We start from the raw sequence: 15204 nt of genomic DNA on the forward strand, positions 1-15204 counted from the left end.
TTCTTTCGGAGTAATCTCCATTTAAAATCCCATGGACTAGATTAGACGTATCAGTTGGTTTAGCGAGGAATTAGAGATGGAAAGGGAAGATTTCTTTCGGGGCAGCTCCGTCTTTATCTTGATCCCTTTAATTCTTACGAAATTCATAAAGCGGGCCTTTCCTATTTGCATTTCACAGACCAGAAAACTGGCCAGAGAGGGTAGAACTTCCTGGGCGAGAACGAGACGTTGCATCAGTAGTGGGTCACGGCACAGAATCGATCTAAGCCTACATGGGAATAAACGAACGTCTTCTCCAAGTGTGGACTTCCTGGACTTAGACAGTTCTCACTTTCCAGGGGTCAAGAAAAAGATGGGTGCGGGGTGGTTTAGGAGAGGACCCACATCCCTCTCGAGGCCCAGGAGCTACACCTTGGCTCGGCGGCCTCTCTCCACGCCGCCCGAGTCTCGCTAAGAAGGCCGGCTCCACACTGCGGGAGAACCAGGCTCCGGCTTTCCGTCGGGGAGGCCTCCCTCTCCCGAGCCTCCCTCACGAACTCCGACTCCTCCGCGCAAGTCTTTGGAGTTTAATTCCTTAATTTATTTAGAAACTACACTTTTGAGTCGAAGAACAGAGAAGGGCAAGGGCCGGGAACAAGAAGCAACGCGCAGGAACACGGGGCCTACGAATGCCCCCCAGCCTCGAGAGCCCTTACAGCTCTGGCCCACGCGCGACACCCTCCCGAACCCCACCACCCGCCTCCTTCCCCGGAGGAGGCGTGGCCCGCACGCGCCGCCATCTTGGTCGCCTCTCTAGGCACTCTGTTTACTACTCTATGGTTGCCCGCTCCCGCCCCGCCCCTCCCCAGTCATTGTCTGGAGGAGCAGCCACGGCCGCAGCGCCTTCTCTTTATAAGTCCGCAGTGCCCGGATGTGAATGGATTACAATGTATCTTTCAGGGAAACCTATTATTATCAATGTGACTCCACGGGGGAGTCAATGGTGATGATCAGGAGGAGGAGGATGATGATGATGAGACACCTCTAAACTTGGAACAAGTTTAAGGCTTTATAAGAGGAGAAGAAAAAAAAAAAAAAAACCACCAACAAGATTTGTTTGAGGAAAAATTATAACTATCCTGTGTTGATATTTTTTTTATAAACAATAAGAAAAAGTTGTTGGATTTTTTTTTTTAATGATTTCTTTTTTGGGGGAGGGAATTTTGTTGCAGTTTTATGGTGGAATATGCAAAAACCAGAGCCAGGCGCATAATCTTGTATTCTGTGGATATCCCTGGAGCAGAACTGAGTACCAGTTAAAATACTTTTTTGGGGGATACACATGTGAGATACTAAGTACTTGCAGAAGATTTTTGTCTCTCTTTTTAAAGTCACTTTCCTTGGAATATTGTGAGCATATTTGTGGCCATTTAAGGTAACGTTACAATTTGCTGTCAGAGTAAACTGTTTGTAATTGAATTTAATATTTTAAATGTCGATCCCAGTGTTTTATTAAAACAAAAGGAACAACCTATTAAATAATCGCCAATGGGAAAAAGTGTGTGCATGCATTTTGTGTATGTACTCGCACATCTAGCAATAACAGGGTTTATAGAATGTGTATTTTAACACACGTTAAAATAGCGTATGTTGCATATACTGGATAAAGTACGCTTGTTATTACGAAACGATAGAATTATGCAGCTTAATTTTTATCCTAAAAAGTGATGTGAAAAAGTGTGTTTTAAGAGCATGCAGGGCCTGTAATGGTAAATGTTGAATTAAAAACTTAAAGTGCTGGCGAACGGGGACTTAGCGTGCCTAGGAACTCAAGTGTAAAAACAAAACAACATCCACCCTCAAAAATTGCCTTTTTTGTTGTTGTTGTTGAAGTTTGCAGCTATACTATTCTGTGACTTAAAAGGGAGGGGAAAAAAACGTATGTAATTTAGGTTTCGCCCCCAACGCAGAACTACCGACATGAAAATCTCCCCAGCAAAATGTGGCTTGGTTTATATCTGGAAAAGAAAAATATTGTTCCTCTTGGCAAAGTCTTTTTGCATCACGTGTATTTGCAGCCTAGTATAAACTTGCTTTGCCGTGTGTGGATGTGTGAGTGAGAGGGAACGAGAGTCAGAGAAAGAAAGAAGTGAGGGGATGTAAACTCGAATAAATTTCAAAGTGCCTCCGATGGATGAAACGGGCAAAAACTGAACTGTTCAGGCTTCATATTGTAACTGACGTTCTGAGGGAAAATGAGGTGCTCGATGAAATTTCGTTTGTAATTTTTTTTTTTTTTTGCGCGGCGGGGGAGGTGTTGAGATTTTTTTTTTCTCCGGGGGGGGGTGCATCCCAGGCAGCCCGACCCGAGCGAGCCGCGTCTCCCCGCCGGAGGCCCCCCACCCATTTCTTTGCTGAACTTGCAATTCCGTGCGCCTCTGCGTGTTTCCCCCTCCCCCCCTTCCCTCGTCCCCTCCCCTCCCCGGAGAAGAGAGTTGGTGTTAAGAGTCAGGGATCTTGGCTGTGTGTCTGCGGATCTGTAGTGGCGGCGGCGGCGGCGGCGGCGGGGAAGGAGCGGGCGCGGGCGCAGGCGGAGGAGGTGGAGGCGGTGGTTAGACATGAACGCCGCCTCGGCGCCGGCGGTGCACGGAGAGCCCCTTCTCGCGCGCGGGCGGTAGGTACCGGCGCCGGCGGGGCTCGGCGGGGCTGGTGCGCCGGGCGGCGTGGGGCTCGGGCTCGGCGGCCCCGCACGCGGCTCCGCGCCTCCCGTGCCGCGGGCTCCCGGCTCCCGGCGCTCCCCCTGGAGACACCCCTTCCTCTCCCGCGCCTCTTCCCTCCCCCTCGTCCCTACCCCCCCCCCTCAGCGCCCCCTCCCCGGCAGTGCCACTTGGAGGGACCGATGACTTTGCCAAGGGCCTGACTTTAATTTTTACAACCCTTTCTTTCACAAATTAGGGTGCTGGACCATTACGGGACCCGACCCTCCACTCCGCTTCCCTCCCCCCCCCGCACGCTTTCGTCGACCCTGTCACCCCTCCCCCTTTGGACGTGTTTTCACTCCAGAGACGCTCATCTTTAATTTCTTTATAGCTACTTTGAAACGCAGAGGGGAGTGGTGTGTGTGTGAGCGTGTGTGTGAGCGTGTGTGCGTGTGTGTGAGTGTGTGGGGGGGTGGGGGGAAAGTTGAGACCGGATCGTTCTGAGTAGTTTCTCTTTTCTCTGGGATCCATTCATTTCTCGCTCTACCTCCTGTTGCATAAAATGATGCGCTGAAGAGCGGCTTTTTTTTTTTTTTTTCCTTCCCGGATTTGGTTTTATAGTGGATGTTACCAGTTTTGATCGTCTCTTTGGAAATACAATATCAATAGCAGTTTTTTGGTTTTTTTGTGTTTTTTTTTTTTTTTTTTGCTATTGCTGCCTATTCCTTCTTAAAAAAAAACAAAAACAAAAAACAACTCTCCTGTCTGTCCCTCCCTCCTTTCTACCTTAATCCCATCCGCCCTCACATCCCTACCCCACAACCCCCCCAGTCTCCAAAAATCCGATTGTGTTTTCTCCAAGGATTGGGACTGGATTTTCTGATTGCGGTTATTTCCATGTTTCTAGGTTTGTGTGATTTTGCTAAAATGCATCACCAACAGCGAATGGCTGCCTTAGGGACGGACAAAGAGCTGAGTGATTTACTGGATTTCAGTGCGGTAAGAAAGAACGGTGGAAACTAACAACAGCTGTGAAACAAAACAAAACAAAACGAAAAACCCAAACACTTTTGAGCTAGAAACCAATAATAATCTAAAGGACAGGAATAATTTTTAATTGGCTGAGTCCTTGGTAAACATGAAGGTCTTTTTGATAAGTTTTTAACTACAATTTTTGGGTGTGATGGACGATTCAGGCTTTTTTTTTCCAGAGTCTTAATTACTTGCTTTTGAATTCCTTACCCACCGAACCCCCCCAAATAATGGAGTCTCACTCCAATGGAAGGGAAAAACAGACACCCCTAAAACTGTAAACCACCCCTAAACTTGGCCTTATCTGGACACTGAGAGTACTGATACTTTGCGCACTGCTCATTTTATTTATTTATTTTTTCTGAAAATGGAAAAGAGAAAATAGGAGACCCCAGTTGTGTCAAAGTTTTAAACTGAGGATGCTTTGGATTAGTAGGACCTGTAGTCCTCCTAATTCCATCTTTTCCTGGGATTCTGAAAACTCGCGTGCACAGGCTGAGCATACATTCTTTAGAACCCTTTTAGACGGTCTTTGTAAATCTCGGAGTCCTGAGATCAGCACAAAGCAGAACTTACACACTTGTGGAGTTTTTACGACGGAACTTGGTCCTTCTCCATCCCTTTGCTTCCCTTCCCCATACCAAGTCCCAAACAGGTCAGGGGAATTAATTCATTTTTAATGCCAGATGAGTTTGGTGTAAGATGCATTTGCAAAGCAAAATAAAAAGAATCCACAAAACACACAAATAAAATCCAAACCGCCTTCTAAGTGGGGCTCTTTCATGTTGCTGCTGCCGCCGCCGCTACTGCTGCTGCTGCTGCTATTGCTGCCTCTGCTGCTTCTGTTCTAGACCTTTTGGAGAAATGGCTTTCGGAAGTTTTGCCAGGAAACGTAGCCCTAGGCAGCTTTGTAGCCCCCTTTCTGCTTGCTGCACTTTCTCCATTCGTTCCTTTGCTTTTTGCAGGCTCTGACTCAGGGAAGGTGCGCATTATCCACTAGATACGTCGAAGAAGAGGGAAACCAATTAGGGTCGAAATAAATGCTGGAGAGAGAGAGAGAGAGTGAAAGAGAGAGAGAGTGAGAGTGAGAGAGAGAGAGAGAGAGAAACAGAGAAAGAGAGAGGGAGAGAGAGTCTTGCTTCAAATTGCTCTCATGTTAGAGACGAAATGAGAATTTAGTGCAGGTGGCACTTTTATTTTTATTTGGGTTCACATATGACAGGCAAATCCTATACGGGATGGAAATGGACATTGCCACGTTTATGGCCAAGGTTTTCAATATAAAACAAGCAACTTTCTTCTCCTTTGTAAAACTAGTGTTTTCTAGAGAGCTTGCTGCCCTCCAAACTGAATCTTGTTCACATTATGGGGACTGTGCTGGTTTAAAATGTAGCCCTGCCTAGTTCTGGCGATCTAATGAACCTGAGGAAAAAGAAAACAGTGGTAAAGGTTGGGGCGGGGGGAGAGTGATTGGTAATGTTGTGCCTGTTTTAGTTTTAAGTTGGATGGTGATGTATTTTACTAAAATGAACCCTTAGCATAAACTGTATATTATATAGTGAGAGTATGAAAGATCTTTGATGAACTCTGAAGGCACAAATGTCTTCTTTTCAACAGTAATATTTCTTTGTTTCTTCTAGATGTTTTCACCTCCTGTGAGCAGTGGGAAAAATGGACCAACTTCTTTGGCGAGTGGACATTTTACTGGCTCAAGTATGTAAATTCTTTTCTTAGTGTGTAGTTAAATGTTCTTAGATGTTTATTCACTCATGGTATATTTTTGGCTCTGTTGAAGTGTTCTGAAAAAGTCATTGAAATTTTAGCCTGTAATGATATGGTTATTTCATTATCCATTAGTGGTATAACTTAGGCAAAAACGTTATCTTTTGCAAAATTAAAAGTAGGTTTTCTTTTTTTTTTCAATCAAGGAAGCTGTCTCAGAATTCATCACTTACTTTAAAAGCAATTTTCTGATACAGTTGTAATCAAATGTGAAGATAAGACAGTGTTAACATGGGGGAATAAATTAATGTTTCCTTATTTGAAAATAGAGGGAAAAATCTAACTTTCATGAAAAGGGCAAATCCCTTGTAAATAATATCAATTTTATTGGGTACTATGTATAATTAACCCTTTTAAAGAAATGAGCACTTAATTTTGCAGATGAATGCTGCGTAGTAAACCATAGCTGTAAATAGAGAGACTCTTGCTAATCTGAGAGCTAAATATGAATTCATTTATATTTAAAATATCCTTTTTGGTGCTTTAGCTTTTTTTTTTTTTTTTTTAAGAATTGTGCGATGAATTTTTCTATACTTAAAGTTGCAAATTTGGAAGGACTTTTACATTTTATAAATGAAAGGTCTTTGGCTGATGCTTTAAAAAGACGTTAGCGCTATTCACAAAGGAATCTGTGTGTGCAATGATTATCTGGTATCTAAGGAGGAGTTTTAATAGGGGACTCTCTGAAGGTCTCTTATTAAAAGTGAAAACTGAAAATATGCTATTCATTTAAAACGTATTTTTTTTGTGTAGGGAATTTCATATCAGAAGGAGGCATACATTGTTGCCTGCTGTCCTTTAGGTTCAAGGCTTAAATCCATTTATGCTTGTTAAACAGCTGTAGTATTTTAGGAGTTCTGGCAGTGGTACATAACAGGACATTAGACAGAGTCCTGTTCTTAAGTCAGACTGGTAAATGTTGACATCGTTTAGCTGTGAGATACCAGTGGAATTGTCTGTTAGCTATTGAAGATAATTTCACATCTCTTAATATTCATTTGGTGTTGTAGCAATGAAGAAATCTGTTCATCTTTGTGATTTGTGTAATTGGTATTTTTTAAATAAAATTAATGGCATTTTAAAGTTGCTCATTTCCAAATAAGTTACTTCTCCTTTTGCTGGCCCCCATAAGTCTGAGGGATTTTTTATCTCTATAACTTGATTTGTGAAATATGAGATGCCTCCTATAGTTATATTTTATCTTTTATTTTGGGGGGTCCACTTTGATTAAAAGGGCTACTGACCATATGTTTGTGTTTTACTGTCCTGGACCCTGTTATAATTTTCATTTGGGACTTAAAATTTTTGTTGTTGTTGTATTCGTATTGTATCTTCCAAATTTCTGTATCGTGTTCTCTATACAACTTTGAAGGAAAGATGAGTACAAGTATCTCTTGTAGGCAGATTAATTTTTCATGTTAGACAGTATCAAAACAGTTACTAACTTTATCTCTGACAGCAACTTTCTTCATGATTTTCCTAAAGAAAATGTATATTCAGTTGAAATCTGAAAGTAGATTATGTCAGAAAGGCTCAGAGATAGACTGCTTTCAGAGTCAGTGCAAAAATACTCTTTTGTACTTTGTAAAATGGACACATTTGGAATAATTAAGTATATCAGTTTAGGTATAGTTTAATAAAGTAAGGTGATTTAGAAGCATGAAATTGTGTTACATTTAAAAAGATAATTGTGCATCTGGTCCCTTTTCTATGTTCACATTTAAATGAAGTCCTTGCTATGATGTTTAAGTGTTTACAGAGTGTAGGCTGAATAAGTATGAATATGTATTAATGCATTTTGGTAAATGATCATATACTGAAATTTACACAGTTCTTAAGACAGTATATCTGTATATGTGAACCTAGACAGAGGCTTCATCCTTAGTGAGACGTGTTGTGATATTTCCAATGAATACGCTGTGATTATTTTTAAGGTGTTAAACTTTAAGTGATGTTGTACCAGAGGTGTAGTTTTCAGGCCCAAATGTTTACTTGTAAAGGTAAAAAGTGTAGTGCGGATTTTGTTCTCACTGCTGGATTGAAAATGCAGGGTATTCATCCAATGCAGTATGATGGGGTCTATAATATACACGGTACAGATTGGGGTGTTGATTTTTCTCATCTGTCCAAGACACAGTTAAATGGCTTTGTTTCCACTCAGTAACAAAGATAAGTCCCTTTTAAAGCATAACAAATAAAAAAAAAAAATGAGGAAAACTGCATTTTGCTCCTGGAAGGATGAACTAGGAAACTTTGGACTGAGAAATAATTTTCTAAATGTACATCAGGTTAATATCCATTGTCCCAAGGGTGCTCAGATGTCACTTCCATGGGTAGCTTTGAAACTTGGGTCCAGAGAAAAAAGATCCGAAGTATAAGTGAACTGTTCATATTGGAAAAACCAGCTCTGTTTTTTTCAAAGTGAGGCATGGTAATGTTTCATGCTTAAAGTTCTCAGTAGCTGTGGATTCCATTCATATAGGACGCTCCTTCGTGATTTGCAATGTGAGAATTAAAAAAAGTGTGGCCATATTGCCTTTAATCTTTCATTTCACAAACATGGTTTTTCCTACCACCTTAAGAAATAGTGAGGCTGCTAGGGAGAATGGAATGTAACCTGAGCTACAGCCTGACATTCCCAGGGAGCATTTTTCACATGAAAGGCTTTTGTCAACCCAGGAAAGGACCAGCAGTTTTTGTTTGATGTTTGCAGGTGTTCAGCAGAGAGCACTAAAACAATTCAGCCATGATAGTTCAGAGCTTGGATGACCTTAACGGGGAGAATTGGTGGGCTCTGGAATTATTTTTAAGAAATATTTGAAACCTATATGGTGACTTATATAAAGGGATTTCAGATCCATTATATCATTGATCTTAAAACTAGCTAAAAGCATCCACATGCCTGGATGATTGGAAGATTATTCTCATTAAAAAGTAGGATGGCAAAGTTACCAGAAGAAAAGAAAAATTCACCTAGAGTCTATAATTTATTGATGAACAGGGGTTTAATTTTCTAATATAACAAAACTACAGTTTCTTTGGTTACCTTTGAGTCTTTTATGAGCAAAAGATAAACATACTAGTTTCGGCATCTTTTGCAAAGTAGTTTTAAAGTTGGGGCTCTAAAATTATCCATACTCAACACCAGTCCTGGTCACATCTGTTACATGTATTTACAGTTAGTCTGTGACGGATCCTGCATCTTCCTCCCTTCGTTTAAAAGTTGAGCCTTTTCCCCCGTAACTGTTTAGTTTTACTTAGGTGTTCAGCATTTGTTAAAGGTGCCAAATGGATGGGTGTTTTAACAATTAAGAGCAGCAGTAAAACACACCACATCCCTGTCATGGTCATTTTTGGAAGAGAAAAAACACTTCTTGACATTCACGCAAGTTAGTTCACTGATACCCACATGACACCCAAATGACACATCAGTTTGGTAAATTCAGTAAGAAAAAATAAATCGATCCAATGGGTAGTTTTGTATCACAGAGAAAATTCAAATGGTCAGCATCCTGAATTAATTTCCATCCGCACAGTTTGAGTTCATGGTTATGGCGTGAAAAAACAAATGGTCTCCCTTAAAGGTATTTGTGGAGCACACTTATTTAATTGTGTGTGTGTGTTTTAAACAGCCTTACTATTATAGTGCAGTTCATAAGGGTTGTATGACTTTTATAAAATGCAGGTTAACAGGCTACAAAATAAGCAAAGTGGCATTAAACCCATTCTGTTAGAATCATAGAATTCGGGGGATAGGAACCCCTTAGAAATAGCCCAGTGCCTTCATTGTACAGACAAAGAAAACTGAGGCCCAAGTTAAGAGGTTCTAAACTATGCCTTTATTTGCTAATCTAAAAAACAAGTTTTGATTTGCTAATTCTATATGGCCCTGCAAATCCTTCTATTGGAGTAATATTGGTTTCACTACTATGTTTTTCTAAATTTGTATTGCGTAATAGGGTACCAGGATTTGTGTGCTGATCTTTGTGCCTACAAATGCCTCTAAGTGTGCATGTGCCCTTTGAGTGCTTTTTAAGGTTTGGAGCTGAATTTTGGATTGTTGATCATTCTCTTTTGCCTGACCTGGCCTCTGACTATTTGCAAGATGTTAGATTGAATAACAGGGGTGGATGGGCATGACACTGACAGAACTAAAGTGCTTCCTACTATGCCAAGTGGTGTGCTATGCACTTTATATTCTTGTATTTTTTTAATCCTCACAAGAACCCAGTGAGATGCCAGGATTACCATGCTCAATTTATAAATGAGGAAACTGAGATTCAGAGATGGTAAACTACTTGCTCTCAAGGCAGCCAGAATGAATCAGGTTCTAAACCCAGATACAGCTTATTTTTTCAATATCTTATAGGCTTAAGGATATGTTATTGAGGCTTGGTGTGCAATACTGTTCCTGATCTTTAGTGTAGATAAACATTTTTTAAAAACATGTTTAAGATAATGTTATAAACCATGTCCATTATTTTTCCTGCTTTCTTATCCAAACTAGGCTTCTAGTTTATGTTGGATTTCAATGTGACTTAGTATCTCTCTCATATTTTTATTATTTTTTTAACAAGGAAAATATAGTAGGTATTTTCAAAGTTGTGTTTTGGTTCTATTGTAAATTGACAGTCTGCTTGGGTACCAGTGAAAATATTTTGTTTTCAATTATTTTAATGTACCTAGTCAAACCAAAAGTTGAGGTAACCAAGCTTGCTCTGTTAATATCTAAAAAAAAAAAAAAAAAGGAAGGTTTCCTATCTTTAACTGTAAAAAGAAGTTTTGCAGTTCCTTGTTAGATCTTTGAAACTTAATATTCAAGAACAAAAACCCTGAATTCTATCTGCATCACTAAAATAAGCAGTTTTGAAGTTTTGATATGTCTATTACCAGGCATGTGCTTAAAATGTTACGTTTTCTAAATTCAGAAGGAAGAAGCAGTACTCTCTTTGACATTGACTTAAGTAAATAAAATGCATTAAACAAGCATAGGGGTCCAAGATCTGTTGAGCCTGAAATGCTTAACATTTTTGACAGCATCAGCAAATCATCTTTACCCTGCTATTGTAATGAGGAAATCACTTAAATAACAGATGAACAGCTAAGTCACATAAACATATATAATAGAACTATGTAATGAAAGTTTATGCTGTTAATTGCTCGAATCTGTCTTAAATGCTTAGAATCATGGAGCAGTAAAGACTGTCATATAAACAGTTTTGTTTTGAGCTTAAAATTATTCCTTTTTACTTTCATCTGCTATGATAAACAAAGTAATTTTGGAAGCTTTACAGATCAAACATTTACTCCTAATGGTAAACTACATTTTATATTGGAAGTTTGCAGCCTCGTCCAAGGCAGAGAGTTGAGTCCTGGTGGCCCCAGGCTTCAACGTTTAAGTATTATGATGCTATTTAGATCTGTTCCCATAAGCCAAGATAACAGATCTGAAGTTGTCTAATAAGGAACATGGTGTGTTTTGAAATGTTCTTCAGTTTACAAGTCTTGAACCAAAATGTTCTTGGCCAAACCTTTAGAACTTATACCTATATGTTGGGTAAGTCAGATCTTGCACAAAGCATCTAAATGAAGCTAGGTAGGAACAGAAAAAAAATCCCTTCCTTCCTTATTTTTTGTCTTTTATGAGCTATTTTTTTATGACCAGGTGTTCTTCCAAGTTAATTAGATGGTGCTGAGTATTAGAGAAAGTAAAGTAAAGCACATCAAAGTTATTTTTTTTTAAAGGTTTTATTTATTTTTGTTACCGGTTTCTTATTACTCTGAATAAAGTTTTCAAAATTGACTGCCAAGTTTATAAGCTTAGACATGGGTTATCCATTTTCTAAATCTGTGATCCCACTTAGACTCGGCAATGACATAGGCACGTGAGGTTTAGGTGGGTACTTTTCAACCATATGTCTCTTTAATGCTTACGAGAGATGTAAGAGAAATAACAATTTAATCTTTAGAGAAGATTGGTTGACACTTTCTATAAGTTTTACATATATATATATATTTTTAATCAGGCTCAAAGGAATAGCAAAAGTGTTGAAAAAAGGTTGTCATATTTGCTTTCATTTCAACAATAAAGGCCCAGTTAATCAGCATATCAGGTACCCAGGTGTGTTTAGAACCAGTTTATACGGATGAACTTCAGGGCTGTAAGAAAGTATTCTGTTTAAAGGTGCAGCCACTCCATTGTTCAAATGGCTGCTTTTGTACTTTTGTGTGACAATTAACATTTAATGAATGACTTTCTAAACTGCCATTGGTGGTAATTACTATATGCGGTTTATTAACTGCAGTCCATTGTTGGATGTGCCTGTATTGATCTGTTTTGCAAACAACCCTTCACACGTTCAGCAGTATTTGTACATTACTTTTTAAAGAACCTGTTTCGTTTGCTGACATTGATATTGCCCCTAAAATTTTTAGCTGACAAATGCCTCTTCGATCAGAGTGATTTTTTAATTAAATTAAAAATTCATTGTCTTTTCAGCTATAAAAATTTTGCCCTTCTATCCTCAGGGAATCCCAAAGAAACTACACAAGATTGCCTTTCAAGTAAAGGACTTATAGAAATTTAGACTTAGCAGGAGACTTTAGAGATGTTCTATGATTTTTTTGGTTAAAGAGCTAAGGTTTGGGAGGGTTAAAAGTCTTTTGCCCAAATCATACAGTTGGTTATGGGCTATAATGGGACACAAATACAGATGTCCTGACCTGCTGCTCAGGGACCCCATGCTGCTTTTAATTAAGGTTTGGACTCAATCCGTTGGTACCAACTGTATGTTTCTTAAGAGGAGGAAAACCTGTATGATCTTCCATTTCTGAAAAATAATAAAAGTTCAGATCGTGAGAGATGGACATCGTAATCCAGCTCACTTGTCATCACGTGCTCTAATTTGGCTAAGGCAGTTGACGAATAACTGTTAAAATGTATTGTGTTATTAAAAATAACAAAGTAAGACCCCTGATTAAATATCAGGGCTGTAATTTAATCTTGGGGGTTCTGGTGCTGTTCATAAACCATTTGGTTTTTTTCTGTAACAGATGACGTCAAAATACAGCTTGATTGAATTATGACCCTGGGTTACAGGAGCAGCTGCTTGTGCCTCTTGACTTCATAGCATGTCAGCATTTCCATTACTAATTTTTTTTTTCTCTGACATTTTTAAGTTCGAATAGTTAAACGAGACTGATGATTGGCATATAAACTTTCAGCCTCCTGGGAAAAGACTATTTTCCCAATAAAACAGAGAAGGTGGTGACAAAGCCCCATTACGGAATACCTTTTAGAATGTTCTTCCTTGCTTTAGCTTTAATCTTCCATTAATTTAAACATTCCCTTTTGGGGTACTTAGCTGAATTGCAAGGCATCCAAATGGAAGGTTTTGTATCTAAAAATCTCCCAAGCCAAGACTTAACTACAGGGCATTTCGAGGACTTTTAAACTAGGGAAAGACCTACCTTCTGTGAAGGAAGATACTGAAATGATAGCTCCGGACACTCCAGTTTTCATCTTGTGTAAAATGCTGAAGAGCAAGATGAAAAACACGCACATTTGCATATCTTGTCAGTAATTACTTTTATATCCACTTAAGATGAGTAAAAATTGATAATGAATGGTTTAGAAAGGTCTATTTAGTTATATCATTATCTGGAGACTCATAGCATAGCTTCAATTTAGCCCCTCGGGTTTTAATATGTAACCAGTGGAGATGGGATGTCGGTTGTGTCTATCTAGCCAGTTATTTTTTATCTACCTATCATAATTCTTATTGATGGCTCATCTAATATATATTTTTAGTACATGCTATGTACACATCCCCTGCGTTAGCAATTATAGGACTCAGAGGGCTTTGTGGGAGCAAGGTCATGCCCTGAGAGGGCATGTATTTTGACAGGAAAGAATAGAAATGTACATGTTTAATTAATACTCAATGTCCAGAAGACAAGTGTCATTAACATTGTGGGAGTTTAGATAAAGAAAAACTTATTTCTTGCTGGGGGAAATTAATAATGAAGGTTTCATGGACAAATCAACGCTGATTCTTGAAAGAGGAGGAGGGTTTTGACATGGGGGCATTGGGACGGAGCATTTAATATCAAGATCACTGTGAACCAGGCACAGAGGAAGGCCATTGCAAAGCGTGGATGAAAGAGAGCAAGTTCCTCAGCTCGGCAGTGGACTCAGTTATGGTCTAGGCACCTCAGTCATCTCCAGGCACACATTCCTGTCTTGGGTGCCTTTTTTTTTTTTTCCTTTTCTGGATTTGGGATTTCCCTTTGAGATAATCCAGTTCCTTCCCAAAATATATGTTTTTAATGGTAGTGGCAGGGTGGAAATCAAGATTTAGGTGTTCCCAGTTCCAAACTCTTCCTATTGTATCATTCAGCAGTGGAAATTTTAAGCTAATTTGGAGAAAGTGATTTATTTAACTGAATTCTGGCAATCTAGATTCTTTTGCCATGTTTGCCGTTAAATAGCTGTTTCATATTGGCAAAGTGAATAAAATGTGTCATACTGACATCACGCAGAGGAAAAATACGTAAATACCACCCTCTCCTTGAGTATTGGTTAGTTCACATTACAGTGTCTTTTCCTCTGTGACCTCCTACTGTTACAGTGATTCCAGTTTCCAGTTGAAACCAACAATTCAAGTTCTAGTTGGAATTGGCGTAGGAAGAATTTATTAATAAATGTTTGCTGCAGAATATAAACAAGAGTTTTATGACAAAGAGAATATTCTAGACCCCTTTACCCATTTTTTTTAAAAAATGTCAGTTTCGAACCTATGTCTTCCCCAAACTTTTTCTTCACTTTCGAACATAAGGGATTCATATTGGGAATATTTTGCAACCCCTTCACCTTTAAACTCAGAGAGAAAACATTTTGGTCATCAGGTGGTAATCATGTTTCAAGATTTAATCTACAATTTCATATATAACCCAGTTTTGCAATTTTGAAAAGGAAGACCGAACAATATCAATTTCAATCCTTGTTCAAATAATCATTATTTGTTGGGTGCCTTCTAGAACTTCATTGTCTAACTGGTATCCCAAACCATGGAATGCTTTTCTGTTCTGTTGTTGGCACTGTGATTCTTCATTTAGTTTCTTTTAGCTGCAAGGTTGATTTTCTTTTGATATCTAATTTCCCCCTGATTTTGTTAACCTCTTATTATTCTTCAGTTTATCTTTTCAGCCCATGTGGAACTATTTCTTTTTTACATGGGTGTACATTTTGTAGTGTCCCACTTTAATCCCTAGTAATTTTGGTAGAATTGGATAAGGTGAGAAATACTCCATAATTACTTGAAGCAAATTAGTTTTACTTAAAAAATTCGTTATTGTTGATGAAGGCTTGATTGTTTAAAGAATGTTGAAAGCTTCAGAAAAGTGAAAGGGATGAATGTACATAGTGGTGTTTTTTTTTCATTGTGAATATGTTTCACCGGAATAACAAGAGAATTATTAAGAATTATTAACTTTCATGTACTCACTTGTTCATTCATTCAGTCATTCATTTAGTAAATGTTTTTTGAGAGTCAAGATTCAAATTGCAGTGCTAGGTATTACGGTGATATAAAGAAGAAATAATTTCAAGGCCAGCATTGCAGTTGGCATAGGATACTGCTGTCATTGGGTACAGGCTCTACATTGATTCAGTAAGACAGTGCTTTTCAAATAAGTGATGTCAAAGTGTGGA

General features: G+C 38.9%; 1 protein-coding gene across 16 annotated transcripts in view; it reads left to right on the forward strand.

The window, feature by feature from the left end:
- The first annotated feature begins 913 nt into the window (after positions 1 to 913).
- The window catches only part of TCF4 (transcription factor 4), a 356728-nt gene continuing 342437 nt past the window's right edge, over positions 914 to 15204 (forward strand). For 10 of the 16 annotated variants that reach the window (XM_057526281.1, XM_057526285.1, XM_057526283.1 and 7 more), the window contains exons 1-3: positions 2524 to 2653; positions 3586 to 3677; positions 5351 to 5423. In XM_057526281.1, coding sequence (XP_057382264.1) covers positions 3606 to 3677; positions 5351 to 5423 — 145 coding nt within the window. In that variant the 5' untranslated portion in view covers positions 2524 to 2653; positions 3586 to 3605. Of the gene's footprint in view, positions 1415 to 2132; positions 2240 to 2523; positions 2654 to 3585; positions 3678 to 4827; positions 4895 to 5350; positions 5424 to 15204 lie in introns of those variants that run through there. The other 6 variants (XM_057526284.1, XM_007191945.2, XM_007191942.3 and 3 more) reach the window with 5 other exon arrangements.

Source organism: Balaenoptera acutorostrata, chromosome 13 (assembly GCF_949987535.1).
Source record: "Balaenoptera acutorostrata chromosome 13, mBalAcu1.1, whole genome shotgun sequence".
Classification (NCBI taxonomy): domain Eukaryota; kingdom Metazoa; phylum Chordata; class Mammalia; order Artiodactyla; family Balaenopteridae; genus Balaenoptera; species Balaenoptera acutorostrata.